General features: G+C 38.2%; 1 protein-coding gene across 2 annotated transcripts in view; it reads left to right on the top strand.

The window, feature by feature from the left end:
* Positions 1-22,233, top strand: part of DPYSL4 (dihydropyrimidinase like 4) — a 28,982-nt gene extending 6,749 nt beyond the window's left edge. For both annotated transcript variants that reach the window (XM_072423988.1, XM_072423989.1), the window contains exons 2-14: positions 2,272-2,360; positions 2,602-2,786; positions 3,445-3,609; positions 4,012-4,073; positions 4,705-4,785; positions 5,571-5,639; positions 5,725-5,845; positions 6,961-7,117; positions 7,653-7,794; positions 9,129-9,299; positions 11,657-11,836; positions 16,252-16,420; positions 17,982-22,233. In XM_072423988.1, the coding sequence (XP_072280089.1) occupies positions 2,272-2,360; positions 2,602-2,786; positions 3,445-3,609; positions 4,012-4,073; positions 4,705-4,785; positions 5,571-5,639; positions 5,725-5,845; positions 6,961-7,117; positions 7,653-7,794; positions 9,129-9,299; positions 11,657-11,836; positions 16,252-16,420; positions 17,982-18,073 (1,683 nt within the window). In that variant the 3' untranslated portion in view covers positions 18,074-22,233. The remainder of the gene's footprint in view (positions 1-2,271; positions 2,361-2,601; positions 2,787-3,444; positions 3,610-4,011; positions 4,074-4,704; positions 4,786-5,570; positions 5,640-5,724; positions 5,846-6,960; positions 7,118-7,652; positions 7,795-9,128; positions 9,300-11,656; positions 11,837-16,251; positions 16,421-17,981) is intronic.
* The last annotated feature ends 1,272 nt before the right edge of the window (positions 22,234-23,505 follow it).

Below are 23,505 nucleotides of genomic sequence, written 5' to 3' on the forward strand. Positions count from 1 at the left end.
TAATCCATAATGAATTTAAAGGCTGCCTTTTCGGTGATATCACTGGTTTTGGTGAATGGATAGGCTGCATTCTGAGTGATTTCACAACTCTGGTGAATAAATAGACAACATTTGCAGGCATATCACCAGTCGCTGTAGTTCTCTGGGGAATGGATAAGCTGCATTATCAGTATAAAAAATCTGTGGTAAATGGATAGGTTGCATGATCAGTGATATCACTGGGCTCCAGGGAATTGATGGGCTACATTCTCAGTCTGTAGCTAATGGATAGACTCACTCTCCTTTTCAATGATATCATAGGTCACTAGAAGCACAAATATTATAAAGCTACAGAGTTAGGGTTGGGTAAAGGGGCACACATAAAAAGTAGAATAGGAGACAAAATATAAGGAGATACGAGAGGCATAGTTTTGCCTAAACCATGGCCTTCTGTGTATTTCAGATCTCTGCAGTAGTGCAGTTTGAAACATTTGTCTCTGTACAAAAACTTTCTGAAATGAAGACCACTAATTGCAGTTCTCACTCCATGTGCAGGGTTGCTGGGTTTATATCTGTAGTTTTTTGTAGGTAGTTTGTAGTAGAGGGACCTGGTGGGTTCTTTACAGCTTTGGTCTCTGTGCAGGTTATGTACAGCACAATCATGATGTCAGCTATAATCTGGGTTTAGAACGACATTGGATGCATTGGATTTATATCCCTATTGAAAAATGTATTAATGGACATTTTTGTTACTGGAGTTCAGTTTTAGGCATCACAATGTCAAATATCTGTCGTCATGTTATGAATATACTTATATAGCTCCTGTAATTGCCTGGTGTATCAGGCTTCCATAGACCCTACTAGAGAAAGCTTCGATTGATTCAGCTTTACCATAACCGGCAATGTGTTATTCATAACCCAGAGCGTCATGATTGGCATTATTTGTAAATATATTTTCCCATTCCCTCCAGGAATTGCTGGTATCCATCTTCCCACAATTCCTCAGTTCTGTTGGGAACGTAATGTTGTTTAATGCCTCTTGTGATCCTTTTCTCCTTTCCCTTTTTTTGTGTAGAAAAAGTTGTGTAGAATTTATATTTCCCTAGAGAACTTGGCATTCAATTTCTGTTTCAAAATAGTATAAGTTTTGGTATGACTAATTCATTAAAATGGATCCAGGGAATATACACTATAACAGGGGTCGGCAAACTTTTTGGACTACTAGGCCATTTCAGGAGGTCAAGATGACACACTAGGCCAGAAGAATCAAGGTGTCCAAGGAAAGGTTTTTTCCACCCGTGACTGCAAGTGAGCAGCCTCAGTCTTCCACTCATCTGCGGTGTAGTCTCTGTACATGTGCGCATGCTTGGCATCAAAATGCCCCTTGAGATTGGACCTCTTGAAAGTGCTGTTGGTGTCATTGCACACTAAACACAGGGCTTTTTGGTGCCGCTTTGGACAAATAATAGTTTGTCCGTCCATTCAGGGTTGAAGAAACAACGTTCCTGGTCAACCTTCCGGAGACTGGTAGTTGCGCGTTGCTTCTGCTCTTTAGGCATAGTATTTGGGGTTACTGTGTAGGAACTCAATGATATCGCAGGAACTCGCGATAATGCAACAGTTCAATTAGGCCGAATCCAACAATAAATAACTAGGGGGGCGTTAAGCCAGACTGGAATACTGGCTAGGCAGTATCCAGCCTAAAGGCCGGAGTTTGCCTACCTCTGCACTATAAAGTAAAACATTTGGTTAGTTATAAAGTACAGCTGTTGATAATGCCTTCTTTCAGCTCTGTCAAGGACAATATGATCATTGAACAATGCTCACCCTATAGCACATATTGGCCAAACATGGCAGAAAGTCTCTGCAAGTTATAATGAGCAACAGAAGCGCATTGTACCTCTATACGGCATGATTATAGCAAGATATACTCCAATAAAGCACATCATTTAGAAATATTTTTCATGTATGGCTGCATCAATGCATTGCAGAAATTATCAAGGAGAATATTTCTCAATGTTGACCTTTGAATCACAGAGGTGGTAAAATTGGGTATAGTCTATAAACATGCAGCATAATAGGGGTTTCACTTTATTTTCCTTGCTACTTAGTTTTGACAGCACGTTTTACAGCAGAGTGGTTTTTATTTATGAAATGCAATTACCTGATTGGATTAGCTCCAATGTTTTTTTTGATCCTATTCAGCATTCACCTAGTCAATTGTCCTCCATCACCAGTTTATGGCTCTCACTTGTTGTATACTTCATATATCAAATCTGTGTTTTATTCCAGAGTGACAGACTTCATATCAAAGGAGGAAAAATTGTAAATGACGATCAGTCATTCTTTGCAGACATATACATTGAAGATGGCTTAATAAAGTAAGTACATTATTAATATATGCCATGATTCTGCATTGTTGTGAACAATATATCTGAGCTTTTATAGCTTGTCATTACTGGTTGTATACAGAACATTGCATTTAGGTGTGGGGTGGGCTGAGGGTTCCTTTGCAGAGACATTATGACTTGTAGTTTCCTAATTAGCATTAGCCATTGGCTGAATGGTATGGCTGTAAAACCTATTAAACCTTGTATCATCTCTATCATGTTGTCCTTGTAGACAAATTGGGGAAAACCTTATTGTCCCTGGTGGTGTAAAGACCATTGATGCTCATGGCTTGCTGGTCATACCTGGAGGAATAGATGTCCACACAAGACTACAGATGCCTATAATGGGAATGACTGGTGCAGATGACTTCTTCCAGGGAACCAAAGCTGCATTAGCTGGAGGCACTACAATGATCAGTGAGTAAACAAATGTGGGGCTTCAGCTGCAACCCATAGACTAGTATTGTGTGTTTGTCAAAGGTAGACATGCTACCAATGCAGAATTTTACAAGGATCTCATGACATGTAGGGGCTCATTTACACAAAGTAAATGTGGGGTGAGCGATGGGGTATCCCTCTGTTGTCAAATAGACATGGATAGTGCTCACAACCAGGGCAGGTTAGAAGGCAATCATCATGAAGCCTTAATGATTCTCTTGGTCTGTGATATTCAAGTAGTGGCTGGCAGAGAACTTGATTCACCATAACCTTGATTAGTCCTGAGATATGCAGAATGTCTTTCCATTGCTTCTTGTGCTATAAGTAAGATGTTTACTAGATGAGCACATTTTGTGGTATGGACCATGGGAAAGTTCAAGACATTACAGAAATTTTTCTTTTCTTACATTCATCCATCCATCCTCAGTCAATAATTGTTTATACTTGGGTATATAATACCAAAAATGGCTTTCATATAAGAGCCCTTTGCTACAGATATTTGCTACTGGCACGAGTTTACCATTACTTGTTGTATATAATGAATATAATATAATATGCTGAATTTAATGACAACTATATACATGGATATCCATTGAATTACATCTTTCAGTCACCAACTCTTACCTGTTTCTTTCAGTTGACCATGTCTTCCCTGAGCCTGGAATGAGCCTAACGGCTGCATATGACCAGTGGAAAGAATGGGCTGATGGCAAAGTCTGCTGTGATTACTCATTACATGTGGACATCACACACTGGCATGAGAGCTTGAAAGAAGAGATGGAGGCTTTGGTAAAAGATAAGGGTAAGTCTCCACCACACCCACCACATGAACATTCATTTTTGGATTTTACGGTCTGAAATAGTTGTATGAATGTATTTCATTCTCTCTAATGAGGGGAATGGGAATTGATGTCAAATTTATGTAAAAAATGGTATGTTCCTATTTTATTCGGGCAATATGGTATCCAGTAGTTTGTACTTACTGAATAAATCCAACACCCGTATCCAATATGGCAGACTCATCTATTTGTTCTCATCATGGGATACCAGTTCTTTCCTTCTGTTAGCAATGTACTAAGTTAATGCAATGGCAAATTCAGATATTGAGCTCACATACAGCTGACAAATAATGTTCCTGAACCCAGGAACTGGAGTTACTCTAAACTTATCATGTTTCCTCAAATGTTCTCCTTTTTCTTTTCAGGTGTGAATTCATTTCTAGTATTTATGACCTACAAAGACAAGTACCAGTGTTCGGATGCTCAGGTAAGCTAGAACAAATCATTTTTTGCAGATAAAATAATGGCTAGCTAAATATATTATTTTCAGTTACTGTTGTAATCTCAAAGCTTAAAGAGTGACCTGCTAAGTAGTGCTCGGTATACCCTTGGCTGTTTCGGTAACAAGGTAGGCAAGTGTTTGCCTCAGACTACCTAACCTGGAGTTTATCTGGACGAAAGTCTTTACTTCATTGTTTTATTCCACAAAAGCAACAAAAAATGTAACACAATGGGGATTTGATAAAGGAAAACTGGCTGTTCAATTATTCTTTTGCAATCATTTCCCTTGGTAAATGAGATGTGGCTGTGCTGACTTAAACAATCCCATCAAGTGCAAGGAAAAATCATGTTTTTTTTACATTTCCTTGCCTGTGATTGGGTATACTTAGCAAAATTATTCTAGGTAAGAGAATTATCCATAGCAGAGTGATAAATCACCTTTGTAAGTGAATCGAAATTCATGTAAGCCAAAAACCTTTTGGACAAATTTACCTTTCAAAGAACAGCCCAATATATAATAGTAGAGATGATTTGTGTGTTGTGAGCCCTTGAGTATCTTATAGCAGCATTGAATAATACTAAGCTATTGTTGTTCCCAATTCCTCTGCTTTCTACAGATGTTTGAAATCTTCAGCATCATTCGGGAGCTGGGAGCCATAGCGCAGGTTCATGCAGAAAACGGGGACATCATCCAAGAGGTACTGGCGTTATTATCCTACCTGATATATATCAATATTTCTGATAAAACCTAAACACATTGCATATATTTCAGATATTTGTACATGTGGTTGCTATATTAGTTTCCCTTTTCAATTTTTGCTTTCTTTAGTCCACCTGGTGATCTTCCAGGTAGTGTGACAACTGAATTAAATGGTTTTTTTTATACTAGAAAAACTATTGTTCCATCATAAAATCACAGATGAAAAATCAGCCTGGCCACATCCCAAATATAATGTGAAGAATGATACTTGAGATAACTATCCTCCATTCCTTACTGAAAAGTATTGTTTTCATTCATGGCTGTTTTCCTGATTTTTACTATAAACCTCTTCCCCTTTCATTATCTCCATAGAGGGGAGGCATTCTGTAACTCACAAAAGATAGATTGGAAACCTACTAATATCATGTAGGATTGCAGTTCAACTTTTTGGGAAGCTATAAGAACACGGGAGTTCTGGGTAAAAAGTTTTTTTTTTTTTTTTGCAGACATTTTTTTTGGCATGAAAAAGGAAACTAATGCAACCATCGTATAAAGAAATCTGGTGCCATGTAATATATTATATTTTTATTCTTGGGTTAGATATACTTAAATGCCCAGGCTTATGGATTGTTCTTATTTAAGATTGAATTTGCTATGTAAAGTTTTCTCTAAGTTTCTCCTCCTAATTCCTCCTGTATAGCATAATAAATAACCAGTGCAATCAGTGCTAATCTCTTCCCATGCCAAACAATTGACTTGTGTTCTGTAATATTTGTTGTACAGGAAGAAAAGCGTCTGCTAGAACTTGGCATCACAGGACCTGAAGGCCATGTCCTCAGCCACCCAGAGGAGGTAATGAGCTGCTTTAATGTATTCACCCGTGAGGTGTGCCTAATGGCTCCAGCTGCTGTATATAATGGGATTTCTGTTCCACCAGGTTGAAGCGGAGGCAGCTTACCGGGCTATAACCATTGCCAAACAAGCCAACTGCCCCCTGTACATTACTAAAGTCATGGGTAAAGGGGCTGCTGATGTGATCGCTCAAGCAAAGAGGAAAGGTAAAAGAAATCAGCTTCTCTGTTTTCCTTTGGGGGCCTTTTTAAAAAAATTTAATGGTAGCATTTTCTCTGCTCACTCTTGCAGCAAATCTCATTTTGTGTTAGCTGAATAGCCAAATGTCATTTATTATGGGACCTTACAAATGTATTTTATTTCTCCTGACCTATGGAGAACCCGATCCATTAATAAAAGAATAGAAAGACTGATGTATAAACACATTTCTCATATAAACCTGGGATTGAGATTAGTTTGAGGCTGTACCTTAAAAAAAAGAAAACATAAAGGGGGCTTCTATTGCTGACCTCCTTTTAAGGATGCTTATTGATTGGAGTTCACTGGCTTTATTTCATTAGGTCGTTGACCTAGAACAAGCATACAGCCAGTTTTATCAAGCAAAGTGAGAACTGATCAGCATTCTTGTCTTGGAGCTCAGAATAAGTCAGAGAACCGCATGACTTCCAGACAATTGGCATTTTCAGAGGTTAGAAATAATATCCCCTTATCTAGGTTATCGTATGCAATACCAATTGAGGTTGATTTGATACTTGTAGACGTATTTTAGTTGTTTCCAAAAACATTAGAAGGCACTGAAAGACCAACCTACTATATTTTAACCATTGGTCCTGTTCTCTCCATCAAATATTCCCAGAATTTGACTACTCATTGCCCTCCGCAGTTCTGCTGCTCCTCTGTTCTCTCCATAGTTGCTCATCTCTTCTGTTAGAAATACTGGCAATACTGCAAATCTTTTAATGGAGAGGTAAACCACCTAACCATCTCTCAGGAGCTCCATTGGTGACATCCGTGCACTCGGGTTCTTTATAAAATTTGGGAAAAAAGAGTTAGGAATAATGTTGGGTAAATCCCACTGTTTAGTAACTGCACAGATCTTGGATACCTTACTTGGCTTTTCTTGAGTGGGCTTCACAAATTTCAGATTGCAAAAGGTCAGTAATTTGTAACTAAAGAGTAAATTTAGGAACTCCTGGATATTGGAAAAGGTATAAATGCCCACTTTGTAATTAAAGAAGTAAATACTGGTATGATAACTGTTGGTAATATGACTGCTTTGTATGCTTTGCTGTTATTAAAGTGTCAGCCTTGTCCTCTTCAGGCTCTGTGGTGTATGGTGAGACACTGGCAGCTGGACTGGGTACAGATGGCACTCACTACTGGAGTAAGAACTGGGCCAAGGCTGCGGCTTTTGTTACTTCGCCACCACTGAGCACTGACCCATCAACTCCAGAATACCTCTGTTCATTACTGTCCTGGTATGTATGGAATGCTACATATGTAGAAAACTATGCATCCATACATGCTTTCAAACACATAATATACACAAGAAGTATTGAAAGAATTGTATTGATAACTTGCATTTTAAGTAAAATAGTGCCATCACAGTACCAACAACTCTCCCTGGCTGGACTATACCATGTGTATATAGTGAAGGGCCTGATGATGCAGAAGGTGAAGCTTTGAATGTTCATCAGGCAGGATCTTATTGGCTAAAATGCATATCATACCCATCACACAGGGAACACCTTCCCTTCATAGTAGGATTCCACTGAAAGTACCAGTTGAGACAACAGTGACATTGATTTTGTCATACTATATGCCACAATTAAATAAAGATATTCAGAAAAGTCAGCACAGTATTCATTCACTCAAAGTCCCATCAGCAATTTTCATCATCCACTGATCTTTTCTGGAGCTTTAATAATTACACCGGTGAAAATCTGATGAACACATAGATAAGTAATAAATTATGATATTGGTTGACAGACTAATGACAGTTCTTCCCTGCAGTTCTGATCTTCAGGTAACGGGCAGTGCACACTGTGCCTTCACCACAGCACAGAAAGCCGTTGGGAAGGACAACTTCACCTTAATACCAGAAGGCACCAACGGAGTGGAAGAAAGAATGTCAATAATATGGGAAAAATGTGTGGTAAGAATACCAATTTTGTATCAAAGCAATGCTGGAAAGTGCTGTGGCTAAGAGGACCAAAAATCTCACCATGGTTGTATGAGTTTTCTGTCAATTTTCTAGTCTACTTCCACATCCCAAAGACAACACTCCTTTTAATCCCCTATCTGATATAATAGAACCTGCACAAAGACCGCAATAAGGAATCATTAGTAGAATCTTGCTAAGAAACGTCTGAAATGGCCATTTTCCAACAAAAGTTATACCTATTTTGCTATGTGGTAGGTGGTTTGTCCATTGCAGGATCGAGAGGCAATATCCTTTCTGCAATAAAATAAACCCTACTGCCTGTTCGCATTTTTTTACTTTCAATATTTCTTTATTGGAAAACGTAATCATATTAAACAACACTTATTTTATACAATATTTGTACATGGTATAAACATCAATGTATCAATGCACATTTTTTGTATAAAAAAGGAAATGGGACCAGGCAGGGGTCCAACAAGAAATATAGGTGGTATAGAAGGTAGATAGGGGGTACCACATTTTTTTTAATACATTCCCTCCTTTTTGCTGTGTCTTGAGCACTGGCACCTTCTACCGGGTTCAGGTGTTTGGCCATCTTGATCCACCAATCCTGAATGACGTAACTCCCACAAATGCCCCCAGCCTCTTGCACCCCTGAATAGGAACATTGGGAACATTTTTCCTTACTACCTGTTTCTATGACACCTGTGGAAGAAATGGAGGGTGGCGTTGTCACAGGGCCTCCAATGAGAATGCAGAGATTGCCATATACAGTACAATAAATCAACAACTGTGTGATAGTTTTGTACAGTCTTCCGAATGCAAAACCATGTACGGCACACTAAAATTTTTCAATATGGTCCAATGCAATTTTTCCCTGGGATTGATTGTTTCCCTCAATGATAACAGCCATTTATTGTTTAAAAATATTCACAAACAATTGCATCATCGTGAGCCTGACCAGCACAGGAGCCTAATTACAATGGGCTTATCAATATGTATTTTGTGTTTTTCATGTAGGCCAACATGCATGCTCAAGACTATATCCATTTTTGTTTTTTTTGGACCCCTTCCCTCTAATGCATGTCATTGCAGTATATTGTGAATTAGTCAAAAATGCTGCATTTGCTGCATCGACCTACATTATGTTAAGTCAAATAACTTTATTATAAATATTTTGACATTAAACTCTTTAAAAAATGTTTTAAATCTACAATATTAATGCAATTGTTAGGGTGAATGTAGCTCAGCAGATGGTAATGTGGTAATTTTCTATTATAGCGATTATTTCCTATATGTCTAATTATTTTTCTTTTCTTCTTTAGACTTCTGGCAAGATAGATGAGAATGAGTTTGTTTCTGTGACTAGTACAAATGCAGCCAAAATATTCAACTTGTATCCCCGAAAAGGAAGAATCGCCACGGGCTCAGACGCGGACCTAGTTATCTGGAATCCAAAATTGCTTAAAATAATTTCCGCCAAGACACATAATTCAGTAAATAACTTGTTTTACTTTTTTCTTCATTTTGATGAAAAACTATGCTATATATGTAGTATAGCCCATATTGGTCAATATTGACCCATACTCACCAGTGGCATATATCAATGACAGTTATTTCATTACTATATCTCTTTAAAGTCCCCTTCCTCTGCTACAAATACTTTCTCCCTGTGCTTCTTCTGAACCTAATTTACCTGCTACCAAGAATAAAAAGCCTTAGCACAATGTTGGTTTGTGTAAGATATTACACAATGTTAAGAACTTTTCCTGACCCCACATACCAGTGTTTGAGTTCGGCATTTGGCTACTCACATGTCGTACACTAGTTTATTTGAAAGTGGAGAAGGTCAAATGATCTCTCAGAATACTGGATATTTCCAAGGGCTCCTCCTGGTAATTGAGGTAGAGCAGTGCTAAAATAAAAGTAATAAAATAGTGTGAAAGGTTGTATTCAAAGAGCACAGTTTACTTTACCCTATGTTTTACATAGTTACAAAGTTCAGTTACAAAGTTCAGTTCAGTACAAAGTTCATCAACTTCAACCAAAAGGGAAATAAATAAACATACTAGAAAAAACAACATAATATAGACCAATATACACAGTTATTCCAGAGGAAGGCAAACAAATCCCTATTAATGGTTTAGTTTACTCCAACGGGGCTCAACAGATCAACAGTCACTTGTGTATTCTTTATTATATTCTGTGCTTTATTAACACATTTGTTTCAATGATCCGATACATTTGAATTATTTTAAAGGTTAGATTAGCTTTTCTCAACCTTTTTACCCCTGAGGAACTCTTAAACCATGTTTCAGGTCTTCAGGGAAACCTACTATAACCAACCTATTGGGGTCTGTGGGGAAAAGGCCCTTTAGATTGGTAGCCATTTGAAAGAATGCTCTCCTAGAATGTTGGCTAGAATACAACCTTCAAAAACATCATTATATTAATGCAGCTGGTTCTACCAAGTGCTATTGGCCCCAGAACTCTGCAGGCATCATCAAATAGGGGGTCAATCAGTCAAACTTTGAGAAACTCTGGTTGGAAATTGTTGGGTTAGGTAGTAGTAGTTAGCATTTAATTAGACGTGCTCTGTAAAGTGCAAGAACTTTTTTAAACTTAACTAAGCAACTTTTTTGGTTCTAATGAGTGTCAGGAGCATCTATATTCAAACAGGTCATTTTAATCCAATCAATCTAGAACTATGTTTCTGAACCAGGGTCCTGTGGAACCCTAGGGTTCCTTGAGCAATGTGCAGTTTGCACCTCTCGGGTGAGTTTAAGTGACACCAATGATCTTTTTGGCTATCTGTAAGGGTGACATTCTTCCTAGAGGCCAGCAATGTAGGAGGAATTCTTCCTATTGACACCAAGCTAATGTATTGTGGTCTGTGGAAATATAGCAGGGGTTGCCTGAAGACCTGAAAGTTATTTAAAGGATTCCTCCTTGTTGAGAATTCACTACTCTAGAATGTGTCAAGGTAGATGGTAATTGTCCAAGAACAGGTTTTAGTATCTTTCTGACACACATTAGATCAGAAGAAGATGGTTGGATTAGGTATGACATGTTTTTGCTGCTACTAACTGTACTATGTCCTGGATAAATGGGAGCATGTGAAAAAGATGCACTATAAACCTAATACATCCCTTATACTGTGTCTAATACCTGTTATCCAGATAATACCAGTTTTACTCCAATAGATTATAGTATTTTCCATATCAGCTGCCAGTATTTTCAAACGGTTTCTTTACATTTTAGGCAGAATAAAATATAAAACAGAAAATTGCAGGAATGCAAAATCTTAGGCAGTGATTCATTGCTCTGCTGAGCTCTATTCAGGTAAACAGTAAATACTATTTTTATTAGTATAGTCTCCAGTTAATGACAAGGTCACAAAAACTGGAGACTTTTCAGATTAGAAAATGAACACCTGAAGCAGTATTATTTAAAAGTCAGTTCAGAAAAAAATAATATTTGGGTCAGAGATAGAGTCCTTTAAGTTGAGCCAGGCTGTAATACCTTACATGTGTAATGTACTACAACATTATGCATATTCCAACACAACAGCCAAAACTCAATGTCATATGTCCTTTCTCTTAAATGGCCTGAGGATCATGGGCATTTCCACCCACATTTATGTGTCTCGCCTCTTCTTATGCCATTCTCTATATCCAAAAATATGTAACTCCAGCAGAGAAAATGCCCACCCCTCCCAATGGCTATGGCAGGAAACCTAGGAACCCAAGCAAACATACCTTACCAATAGATTTCCGAGGAGATATATGGTCTAAAACCAGAAAGACACATTTTACTCTTTACTTTTAATTCATGGTTTTTTTATCTCTGCCAGGTTGTGGAGATGAACATATTTGAAGGAATGGAATGTCATGGAGCACCAGAAGTTGTTATAAGCCAAGGACGGATTGTTTTGGAAGGTGAAAGTTTACACGTCAGCCAAGGGTCAGGCCGCTTTATTCCAAGGAAGACATTTCCTGATTTTGTATACAAGCGGATTAAAGCCAGGAATAGGGTGAGTACTCAATTATTTTTCCATTTCAGCATTGTCTTGATTCTAGCCTTGTTTGGCCCCTCTCACTTCTCCTACTTGTAGAAAGTCTTTGGGCAAAGAAGGCTAACAACTTCATGCTCTCAATGTATATTATGTTTGTCCAGTGCTGGCAGTGTATACAGATGGCAGATGGGCATTTGAAAGCATTTTACTGCTTCCAGACAATGGAGAAAGAATAGGGTTGGGAGCACAGAAGGAAACACATGATTCTCTGCAAGAGTATTTTCTTATGTTTGTATTGTTCATATGTTTGGTATATATTATGTAATATCTATATAATATGGCGACTCCAGAGAACCAGTCACTAATGTTGTGGATATTCACATGACTGCATATTATGTATTGTCCATAAAATATAGCCAAACCCAAATGTCAGCACTCTGAAACCCAAAACATATCAACATTTGGAGAATACTCGAAAGCTGAATTAATAGATTGTCATAGCTCTCGGGGTCTATGGTGGAGATCCCTCACGGTCTGACAGGTGGGCGGCAGCTCTCGCCTATGCACCCCTCAGCGGGGTCAGGAGAAGGACCATGCTTGGGGGGGCCCACCGACCAGAGCTGCAGGCCATGTTTCCTTTGAGCATCGCAGGCTCTGGACGGTGAGCTGGTTGTGTCTCTGGACTCAGATCTGTGATGGGAGAGTAGGGGGGGTTCTGGCATCATGACATCCCTCTGGGGAAGTTTCTTCCCCTATGAGTGACACAAGCTCCCTGGGCATGCGGGGTCTGGAGTCCGTGCATTTAGCGGTCTGTGATCTCCAAAAGGTTGGAGACCACTGATGTAAAGAGCTCCATCTGCCTTTGTTGGTTTTTAGTTTACTTCTTCTACAGAAGACAAACAGCTCTTCCAACCATGGAGCAACAGTTGGGGGAAGGCCTAATACTATTTAAGCATTAATAATTTGGTCAATTTACCAACACCGAGCCCTGGCCTCAACCCCAACAGGCACCTTTGGGATAGATTGGAATAGTAAGTACAATCCAGGTCTTCTCATTCAAAATCAGTACCCAACTCTTTTTCATGAATGTGCACAGATTCCCACATACACACTATAAAATAATGTGGAACCCTTGTCAGAACAGAAAAGTCTGTTAAAGCCCCAAAGTGGAGACCGACATAAATGGATGCTCTTGGTTTTGAAATGGATCAACCAACAGGCAATTATACTTTTACAGTGTTTTGGTGTTGTCTCCAGTGACTAATATTCATTTAGTGGTTAAGGTCCATACTGTGTAGGACAACACAAATAGTAAACAACATAGTCTAGGCTAGAAAATATGTTTGGAAAATAAAATATATTGATTATTAAAGAATCTCAAAAGTGAAGGAATTCTTTATTAAATCTTTTTAATTATTACCAGTATTTTAATCATCTCAGTAGATGTATTGTTATCTCTTGAATATGTATGTACCTGTAGCAATGTTAATTATTTTTACCATCTTTGTAGCACATTACTGGATTACTGAATAGAATACTTACACTGCATAAATGAGGTCACCTAGTTACACAGCGTGGCTGTCTGCTTATAAAGAGCCTCGCACCCACTAGACAGATTCATTGTGATGGCTACTACAGCCCTCCAGCTCTACTCATCTAGAAAATTCACTCTGGATTAATGTTATCCTAGTAGCTGGGAACATTTAAGGCTCATTTTGCTTTCAAATTCCAGCCTCAGTTATTCTCATGTAAGGGCAAGACTGAGAGTGAAACGTATGGAGGCCTCTGGGGGTGTCCTCCTCACCTGTCTACTTGGAAATGCGTTTCTGTATCTCCCATTTGGCCATTGATTTGAAGAGTTTTGAATGGCGAAAGTAATTATGTGTACTACCCATAGCATGCTATCACTTCTCAGGCATTTAGGCATGTTGATAAAAAAATAACTTCTAATTTGTAAGGGTTATGTAAGTCATAACTATTCATAAGAGCAGTGCAAAAATGGAGTAAATAATGTATAAACTAAAAAATAACAACCTTTAAATTGTATGCACACCTTGATATTTATTTTATTTCTTCCTTTTTGGTATATATATTATTGAATTTATTTCTTATATATAGCTAACGACTTCATGTCCCCTCGGCCTGTTCTGCGCTTTCCATTGTTTTCAGTTTTCCTTTGTGGAATACAAGAAAAACTTTGGAAAAGAGGAGAAGGGAGGTGTCTCTCATTTGCTGATGCTCCATAAATACTACGCAGTGACTGTTGTCACCATGGGACAGTAAATGTGTTACTTGTGGTATCACCAGGTGAAAATAATGGAAAAACAACATAAAAAAATATGAATGTAGCCACAACATGGAGGAATGGCGAGCTGCACTATGCTTCCGTTTTTTCTTGGGTTTAGATACATTTAGGACTTAGGATAGTTATATGTGAGTTTGAAGCCGGCCAACAATGGATAAAAAGCAGAGAGGTATTATAAATTGGTGACAGTCAATTTTCTGAATTTAAGTGCCTCAAGTGCTACCTTCATATGTCCAAAGGGCCATACAATAGAATTTGTATTTGCCTAGTCCCCTCCTACTGCACATGCATGAAATGAGTGGTGTCCATTGCCAATTTACTGTCTTAGGATGTGGCCAGCACTTGCCCTGTCTGTTTATATGTGCTGGTTCTAGAATACACATGGTACTACCGGGTGCCCAACAAAAAAATGGCTGTACATAGGTGCCCAGGGGGCTGCATGTTGGACATCAGGGCTGTAAAAATGATTAATAAATTATTTTTGAATGGTTGCTCTGGGATTTTGGGGTTAACCTAATGCAAAATATATCCATAATTTTGACTAAATTCTACTTGTAAAGCAGTACAGCCATACCTGCGGAAGAGGGAATGCAGCCCAGTAATCTGAGAATGGCAGCTCTGAGTTTTTCTCTATCTTCAGCCATGATGATGCCAATAAGACTTCACAAACAATAGCGTGGGCACTGGAAACATCTCTTCCTTCTGATCCCTTTATACATTTATATGACAAAATTATATAACACAAAAAAAATCTTATTTTCACCCAATGCTTTGCTCTGTGAAAGCTGTTTATGTATTGTAAAGTAGAGAATATCATGAGGTCATACCCACTTAAGATAAAACCCAGAAAAATAGGATGTGGCAGTTCTCTCTGAAGTATTGGCTTTGATGGTTACAAAGACGCTGGCAGCTCCTCTGGGGGATACATTACAGTATGCAGAGGATAAGTGCTCTCTACGCATCGTAGCTAATGTTGGTTACAATATTATGTTATATTGAGATCTCAGGCAATAGAGAATTAGGTCAGTTCATTTGTGCTGTAATCATTACATATTCTAACCCGTTCCTAAGGGGAATGGAATCTTATAATTGTGTCCTGCATGCCAACAGCCTACCGCACAAATTATTAATCAAGCCAAATTGTCTTCATTTTTCAAGTTAGATATTTCAGACACTGTTCTGGAATAAATTCAGCTGATTTTATGAGTAAATTCAGCACAAAAAAATAAAATTTGGTTAATGTAGATTACTAAGCCCCAATGCTATATAATAGATCCAATATTATCAAGTGTATATGAATAGGAAAAGAATGGAAAATATATTAAAATAAAATATTTAATGCAGTCTGTCATTGTGTTGCAAAAGTGCAGTCCCCATGTCTTAGTTGACCATTTTGTATGATATCTACAAACAAATGTTAGCCCAACTCCATCTAACATATTTTAGGCAGTTATGGCAACAGATTTTTTTTAGTTTTGATTAGGGCATGCATTTTTACTTTTGATAAACTCACAACATGAATTTATATTAGGAGCTGCATTCATTTTTCATCATCTTGTATGGCTGATGGATTCTGAGCATTGCATAAAATCTTCTCCAGCACATGCCAAAGATTCTCAATGGTGGTAAAGCCTGGACTCTCTGGTGTTTGAAAATGAAAATTCATCCTTCGTAAACTACTCTTTGAAAAGTTAAGCTTGATGCATTCTTTCAATGCCATCAGGCAAAAAAAAGTGCATGGACAAAATGAGTCATTCATATTCAAGTAGTCATCTGACCTAATTTTTGGGCACATTGCTGGACCTAAACCTGTCCAAGTGAAGCAACCCCAGATCAAAACACTGCCCCCCACATCTTGGGTTGAGTTTTTTCGGCCAAGCATTGAATATTTACATAAAAGTTCCTTACATATTTTAAACTCATAAAGTTACTAAAATTCAATATTTTGGCTATAGTACCCGGTAAATGTTTCATTAAAAAGGAAGTATGTAAGTAAGTATGGTTTCAATGAGTAACATTACACATTGATTCATAACAATTGCATTTGCGGCATTTATATTAAACTAGTCAGCATGTGTACTACCAAAATGAAAACCTTTAAATGTTATTTCTATGTCTCCTGATGTAGTTGGCAGAGGTCCGCGGAGTCCCCAGGGGGTTATATGATGGACCTGTTCATGACATTTCCCTGGCCAAGTCTGTAGCACCCACACCTACCTCCCGGATAGCACAGTGTTCTGGAAAAGTGCAAATGGCACCAGTTCGAAATCTGCATCAGTCTGGATTCAGTTTGTCAGGTAAATTCTTTTTGCCAAGAGTAACAAATGTAATACTTTTTTATGACTACTATAATGAGCATGTTTTTTTTTTACATTCCATAGGCCAAAGTTCTTAAGCTTCAAAATTGAATGTTCTTAGGCTACTGAGTAAATGTTTTTAGAATACGTTGCGTCGAAGGCTGCTTGTATTCTAATTATATACATGCACAGCATATATAAAAGAAGTACTGGATGAAACTTAACGTAAGAATATTCAGAAATAGAATCACACTAAGAATATTTAATCCTAAAATAATACAGGCAGTTCCCGAGTTAAGGACATCCGACATAAGGACGACTCCTACATACGAATGGGGCTTCCCTGCTCATTTGAGTGCAGGACGGAGGCTTGTTGAGGGGTGGTTAACATGAATTGCAGAAGGAATTTTTTTCCTTTTCTGCAACATCTTGTAACTCCTTAATGACCAAGACAATCTCTACAGTTGTTTCTTTTTGCATATCAAAGTACGGCTTGTTCCAGAAGTTAATATTTGTCTAGGCTCCATAAAGTTTTTGTTTTTTTTGCTTTGTTTGTGATCAGCTCACAGTGAGGATTTTATACAGTAACTGATGTCACACTGCCTAATAATATGTTGAGACAAACATCTGTCCTAATTGCATTTATTAAAATATTGTACCTGTTCTGACTTACATACAAATTCAACTTAAGAACAAACCTACAGTCCCTATCTCGTATGTAACCCGGGGACTACCTGTATAGCCTTTATTATAACCTAGGAACAATTGGTCCTAAAAGCAGAACTTTCATAAAAAAAAAACATTGCTCATCATTACCAGTGCAAAATCCTCGATCCCTCCACTAAGCACAGAGAGTCCCAACGCTGTCTCAGCTGCTCTCTTTCTGCCGGCACTGCAGTGAATGGTGAGCGCAGCCATCTTCCTTTTTCTTCACATCTACCTCACTTGCACTTCACAGTTGGAAAATTAGGTGACGTGTCTTACTGTAAATGTACAATAAAGAGTGCACATGTGTGAGATTGGCACTTTTTTTTTTTACATTATAGCAAATTACCTGATGACACATGCCCAATTTTAGGCATGCACAGAAGGAGCAGCCTCCAGCCTATTGGGATATGTGGTGCAAGTATCCCCCGAGGGTGTTGGTTTTCCCCCGAGAGGGATAGCCACCCTTTTATATAATTTTAAAAAAAGTGAAGATAAGTGGAATATTTGTCTATCTGCTAAATTTATTGGGGTTCGACTTTGGTGGACTTCAAAGACACACTCATTCTTCCATCTCTGCTGATAGGGTTTTTTTTAGGAAATTAAAATGTTAGGAACATAGATGTAATACTAGGGTGGCTAAAATATTCCACAAAAGGCAGTGTTTCCCCATAAACAACTGCCTGGATTTACGAAACTGATCCATGTGTATTCATAATAGTGTTACTGCTAAATGGAGGTCACAACCTTCCGTAATAGGCATTTAGGCATGTAATAGACATGCGCTTTCCCTGTCTATTTACCAATAGCTGTAATATCAGAATATTAAAATATCTCCCCGCATATTCTTTTGCAGGATCCCAAAAGGATGACCATATCCCAAGACGCACTACTCAGAAAATTGTGGCACCTCCTGGTGGTCGTTCTAATATTACTTCACTCTCATAGTACAGAATACAAAGTACAAATGGATTTGAGGGCTGTTTAAGATGGAGAGGAGATCACATGAGTCTGCATGATGATTTTGTGAACAATTAATTGAGGAAAAGAACCACACTAACCCTTATCCACATTTGTATATGGTGTCTAACAGGGGAGGGGGTTAGCATTATAGAAGGTCAGAAGCACTGTTTTGTTTAGAAACTAAGCATGATATGTTACACATTGGCTATAAAGTGCCCCATTTCATGCTCACAATGGAGGCAGTTAGGTTGCTGGTGGAAGAAAACCTTGGGGCAACATTCATCAAACTTGAAACTGGGATCTTTGATCCTTGCAGGCCTGGATAAATGTTGACACGAACCTCAGTGGACCTCATCAACTTCATTAAGACAGTCTCCTATTAATACTAATGTGATATCGGATAGTTTCTCCTTCTTTCTTTTCCTGGCATTTCTTGCCTTCAAGCCTGCATGTTTGTCTTTAGCTTTACTCCTATGTTATTTCTAAGACCTTAAGCTAATGGCCAACTCTTGAGCTTCATGGCTGTTCTGGGGAATAAATTGGTACCTCAAGTCAAATCAAGCCACTACCCTAAAACTAGAAGATGGTCTGTATTTTGAGGACTGGTAGCACCCTTAAACAATTACTTTCTTTTGCCAATTTGATAATTCCTGGCCTTTGCAGCATTAGTGTCCCAAGTTGGAATTTCTGCCAGGACCATGTTTAATTTTCCAGTTTGCGTGGGTTTCCTCTAAGAAATCACAAATCCCAAATACAGGCAATTTGGTTATTTGGCTTCCCCCCAGAAAGTGGCCATGTGTTAATGACATATGCCTATGGTAGGGCCCTTTGAGTTACCTTTATTGATATTGATATGAGTATGAAACTTGGTACTGCATAATATGTTGTTGGTGTATAAATACAAGTTAACAAGTTAATAAATGCCAGGCACTTTTAAAGCTGCTCATGAGATGGCAAAATAGCTTCCTATACTGGGTTTTACTGTGACATAGAAATATCATTCTAACACTACCTACCTAGGGCTACAGTCTCTGGTCAGCCTGGCCCACAATATCACTGACTCCATTGATAGGTGCACTCTAAAGCAAATGTGTTGAATTATTTCACTTTAAGGAAGCCAAATTTGCTGCCAAACAGCAATCTTATTGTGAAGACTGAATTGTTTGTTGCACAAGAAATGGTTAAACTCATTCCAAGCAGAACACTTATTTCAGGTAATACGTATGGTGGTTGTATCCTGTAACCAAAGTCCTGTTCCGGAAGTAGGTCAATATATTCCATACAGATTTCTATATATCACTTTATCATAAGTGCTATCCCAAGTCAAGCCTGCATGTGTATAACCCAATAACAAGAAACAACTGTACTGTAATAATTATATACCTACTGTATATGCAAGTGCTGTTTTCTTTGGTTAAGTCTGCATAGTACTTAAGTAACCAAAAATGAAAACTGGTATATGTTGCTTAAAAAATAAAAACTGCTAAAAATCTGTAGATTAGTCAGCTATGAGATTGCCCGATGTTAAAATAGACAATGCATATGTTACTAATGAAAGTACAGGTTTCTATATCAGGGATGTACTGCTGCATAGTATTTGGCTGATTTTGGATACCTAGGAATAATTTGGTGTCTATGCAGACCTTGAGACATCAGCAGATACCCTGGAAAATGGAACCTGATAGAGAAGGGTTTTGAATCAAGAAAACTTTCTCAATTTAAAACTCCTGACTCCAAAAGTAAATGTGTGGTGACAAATATAGCCCAGCTTCAAATATCTAGTCTAGCTGTATTGTCTGATTACGCAACTATTACCTCCAAAAAAGACATAACCTTAGTAGTTGGGATGAATGGGTGATGATGTATTGATCACATTAGCATTGATAATGAATGACTTTGTTTATTTACAAAGCCACACAATTACCATGCCAATGCTGATATAAGGATCACATGCACGATGCATGAACAAGCTCTGTACATACAGCACCATTCTGCTCTCTGCAAAGGGGGGGGGGGGGGAACGACGGAGCGGCACCTTGCTGCGTCCTCTCCCCCTTCCTTTGCACTAGGACCGTTCATCGTCCATCGTCCGTGGATCCGCCAGGACAGTTGTTCGGACAATGGACGAGGGGCACTGTACACATACCAGGTTCTCGTCCAATTTCGGTCCTGAGCTGATTATTGGGCGAGAACCATTGGGCTTGTGTACGTAGCTTTTAGGTTAGTATTACTCTTAAGGTCACCCTTAGCATTGACATCTAGGGTTAGTGTTTTTTTTTTTGGCACAAGCACAAGTCAAGGATAGTCATGAAGAGGTTCCCTAGCTCTCAGCCAAAATCAATTACACCCCTAAAACCACCCTATGTTCCCTTTCCTAATAACATACATTTTGCCAAAAGGTACTAATTTTGGTCGACAACTCCATAGCACAAATTTCCCAATATTACCTATCCTGGCAACAATAATATTGTTAGAAGCTCATTTTAAAGCAATTCATGTGACCATTTTTCATCAGATGACCAATATAAAGGAAAATTTTGAGCAATGCCATGACCTTTTGGTTATCCTTCTTGTGCCACGTTGAAGTCGTTGTTACCAATTCTAAACAGCACTCATGTGAATGGTCTATCTAAGCTGTGGGGCATGAGAATGAAGCAGAATAAAATAAAGGAAACAATTTTTTTTCACTAGATTGGTTTGTCCATCAATTGAAATTTGGCAACCCTGAATATTAGAGGGTATGGGTTTATACCATGTAGTAACATTTTACATAATAACACGTTATTTCTATATTCTAGAACTGACAGGACGAGATGTGATATGGATTATGCCAACTATACTGGTGCTTTAATATTTTAGCTGAAAATGGGACTTATTAATATGGGTGTATTTTTTTCTTTTTGGATAGCTATGTTAAATATTTGCTAAGAGTCCTTAGTTTGTTTTTCTAATTGTTTACCAGATTCAAATATTTAATCTTTTTCTAAAATAAGAAAAGATCATAGCTGTTTATATCTTTGGATTGGAACCAGTGGTAGACAACAAGGGGTCCAGAGGCCGTATGTAGCCACTAACCTGGAGCCATATAGTCTTATTGTCCCAGGCTCTGCAATATGTGGTTGGTTAAAGTGTATGTCAGGGCATTGCCCTCAGGTCCCCATCTTACCCTTTGGAGCAGAATTTCTCAACCAGGGTTCTATGGGACCTTTGGGTTTCTCCTGAGGTTGCTAGGGGTTCCTTGATCTATAAGCAATATGTGGCTCTGTGGTTAGTTACCACTGACACCAATGATGTTTTTGGCTATCTTTTAGGGTGACATTCTTCCTAAAGGCCAGCAATGTTTGAGGCATTCTTACTGTTGACTACATTACTCATATACTCTGAACTGTGGATATAGTAATTCTTGCAGGAGTTTCCTAAGACCTAGAAGTTTTCTCAAAAGTCCCCCCATGTTAAAAAGGTTTAGAGCTGCTCCAGATTTTAGTGCAGGGAAGGCACAGGTGTCAGCCCAAACAGGAGTGCATTTCTATCAGTTTAATATATATTTTTCTGTATTAGCAGTAGTTTTAGAGGGATAAAACTTGTCAAAATGTAAAGTATGGCAGAGTGTCCTAAATATATTTTGTCCCTGACATACACTTTAATCCATTGATTAGGAACTACAATTTGCAGATGAATTCTAATAGCTCTGAAGTTCAGGAGTGAATTATAACATGTCCAGTATTCTATGAAGCCATTCATCAGTTTTTGAAAAGCCCCTTTGATGCTTACCACTGGTTGTAACAAATCCACAAAATCCAACTTGAAGAGATCATTGTAAATGACCATCACCATATAGAGTTTATGGTCTAGATTTTACTTGTGGCCATACATTTGTAATTTTCCTACAAAGAAGCAGAATTATAGAAAACATTCTTGATTATTTTCTTAGTTTCATTTTAAACTTTAGGAAAAAGCGTTTCCTTTTGACAACCTAAAACATTTAGATCCAACTGAGCACATTCCACTGGATATCTAGCACTGTTAGCAGTTAGGTACCGATCGTCATGAATATTGTTTATATTATTGTCAAACTATGCATGTTTCTATATGACACATTTTTATTTCTTATTTGTTATGAATAAAGATTGTTGAAGCTGTCTGAATTCTGACTTGTGCATTTGGATTGGTGAATGTTTGTAGCTGCTGAGGAATTATAAGGTAAGAACTTTTAGAACCTGTGTTAGCACAATGGGCCTGATTTATTAAAGCTTCCCAAGGCGGGAAAAAATAGACTATCATTGGAGAACCTGAATAATCACACAAAGCTTGAAATGGATATGGTCCAGGATTGGAAACATTTGACAAATAATAGCCATTCTAGGCTTGTTGGATCACCCAGGTTCATCCATGCAAGCCTATCTTCTCCAGTCTTGGGGGGGGGGGGGGGGGGGTGAATGACTTCAGTTGCCTTGAAAGCAGAACTAGTTCTGGAAAAAATTCACAAGCAACACTTTAGTCACTTCTGCAACAAGGCACACTTTTACCTTCCTGAATGCTATCTTCTTTTATGATGCCAGGGATCTCAGCATCCCCCAGGGCTGGTGGAACTGAATGAGCTTCCAGGTTCATGCGTTAGGCTATCCCAACCTGACTGATCAAGATGTCGGAACCCAACAAAATAGAAGAAAAATATTCTGGCACCTTTGTCAAAATGGAAAGGTGAGTATATTTAAAAAATTGTGATCAAGCAGGCAAGGTCATTTTATAGCAGAAGGGACATTACCTGTCCTTTCTACAATTAACAACCTGGCTGATCATAATTTTTTAAAATAGGGGCTTAGTTTATCTTTAACTGGCTTATATTAGTATGTAAAACCCAAAAATAAGAAAGAACCTGATCACATTATAATGTGTTATTTCATGAAGGTAATAAAGACAATCATATATGGATCTATTACTTGGTAAATTGTTGCACATCTTATAGGCAACAAGTTCTGCAAACTCTTCACTTGCTCTTTCCGCACTGTTGCACTGCAAAGGTCAAGACTGAAATTCGATTTCTTCTGCTCAGCAATGTGAAAACCACGTTGTGGTGCCTTTGAATGGCTGGTAAAGTAGAGAGACAGTACACTGCTTTGGATAAGCTGGTAGCCCATTCAAAACCAAAGCACATTTCTGGGTTATACAATATTCTATTGCTTGTTGCCCCAAAGAACTGCAACACAAAAACAGTGCTCTGAATGAATGGTACCCCAATGGCAATGCACACAAAATCTGCATAGCTTTAAAAATTCAGTCATTGTAACCGTATGTTACCAACCCAACATTTCCTTTGATTGACCATATTTCTCTAAACTGTTCCCAAGCCAACACTTAAGGTCCCCCTAAACCCACATGTATTGTTCAACTTCCAAAGTGGAACTCTATATAAGATA

The sequence above is a fragment of the Pyxicephalus adspersus genome, chromosome 10 (genome assembly GCF_032062135.1).
Source record: "Pyxicephalus adspersus chromosome 10, UCB_Pads_2.0, whole genome shotgun sequence".
Taxonomy (NCBI): domain Eukaryota; kingdom Metazoa; phylum Chordata; class Amphibia; order Anura; family Pyxicephalidae; genus Pyxicephalus; species Pyxicephalus adspersus.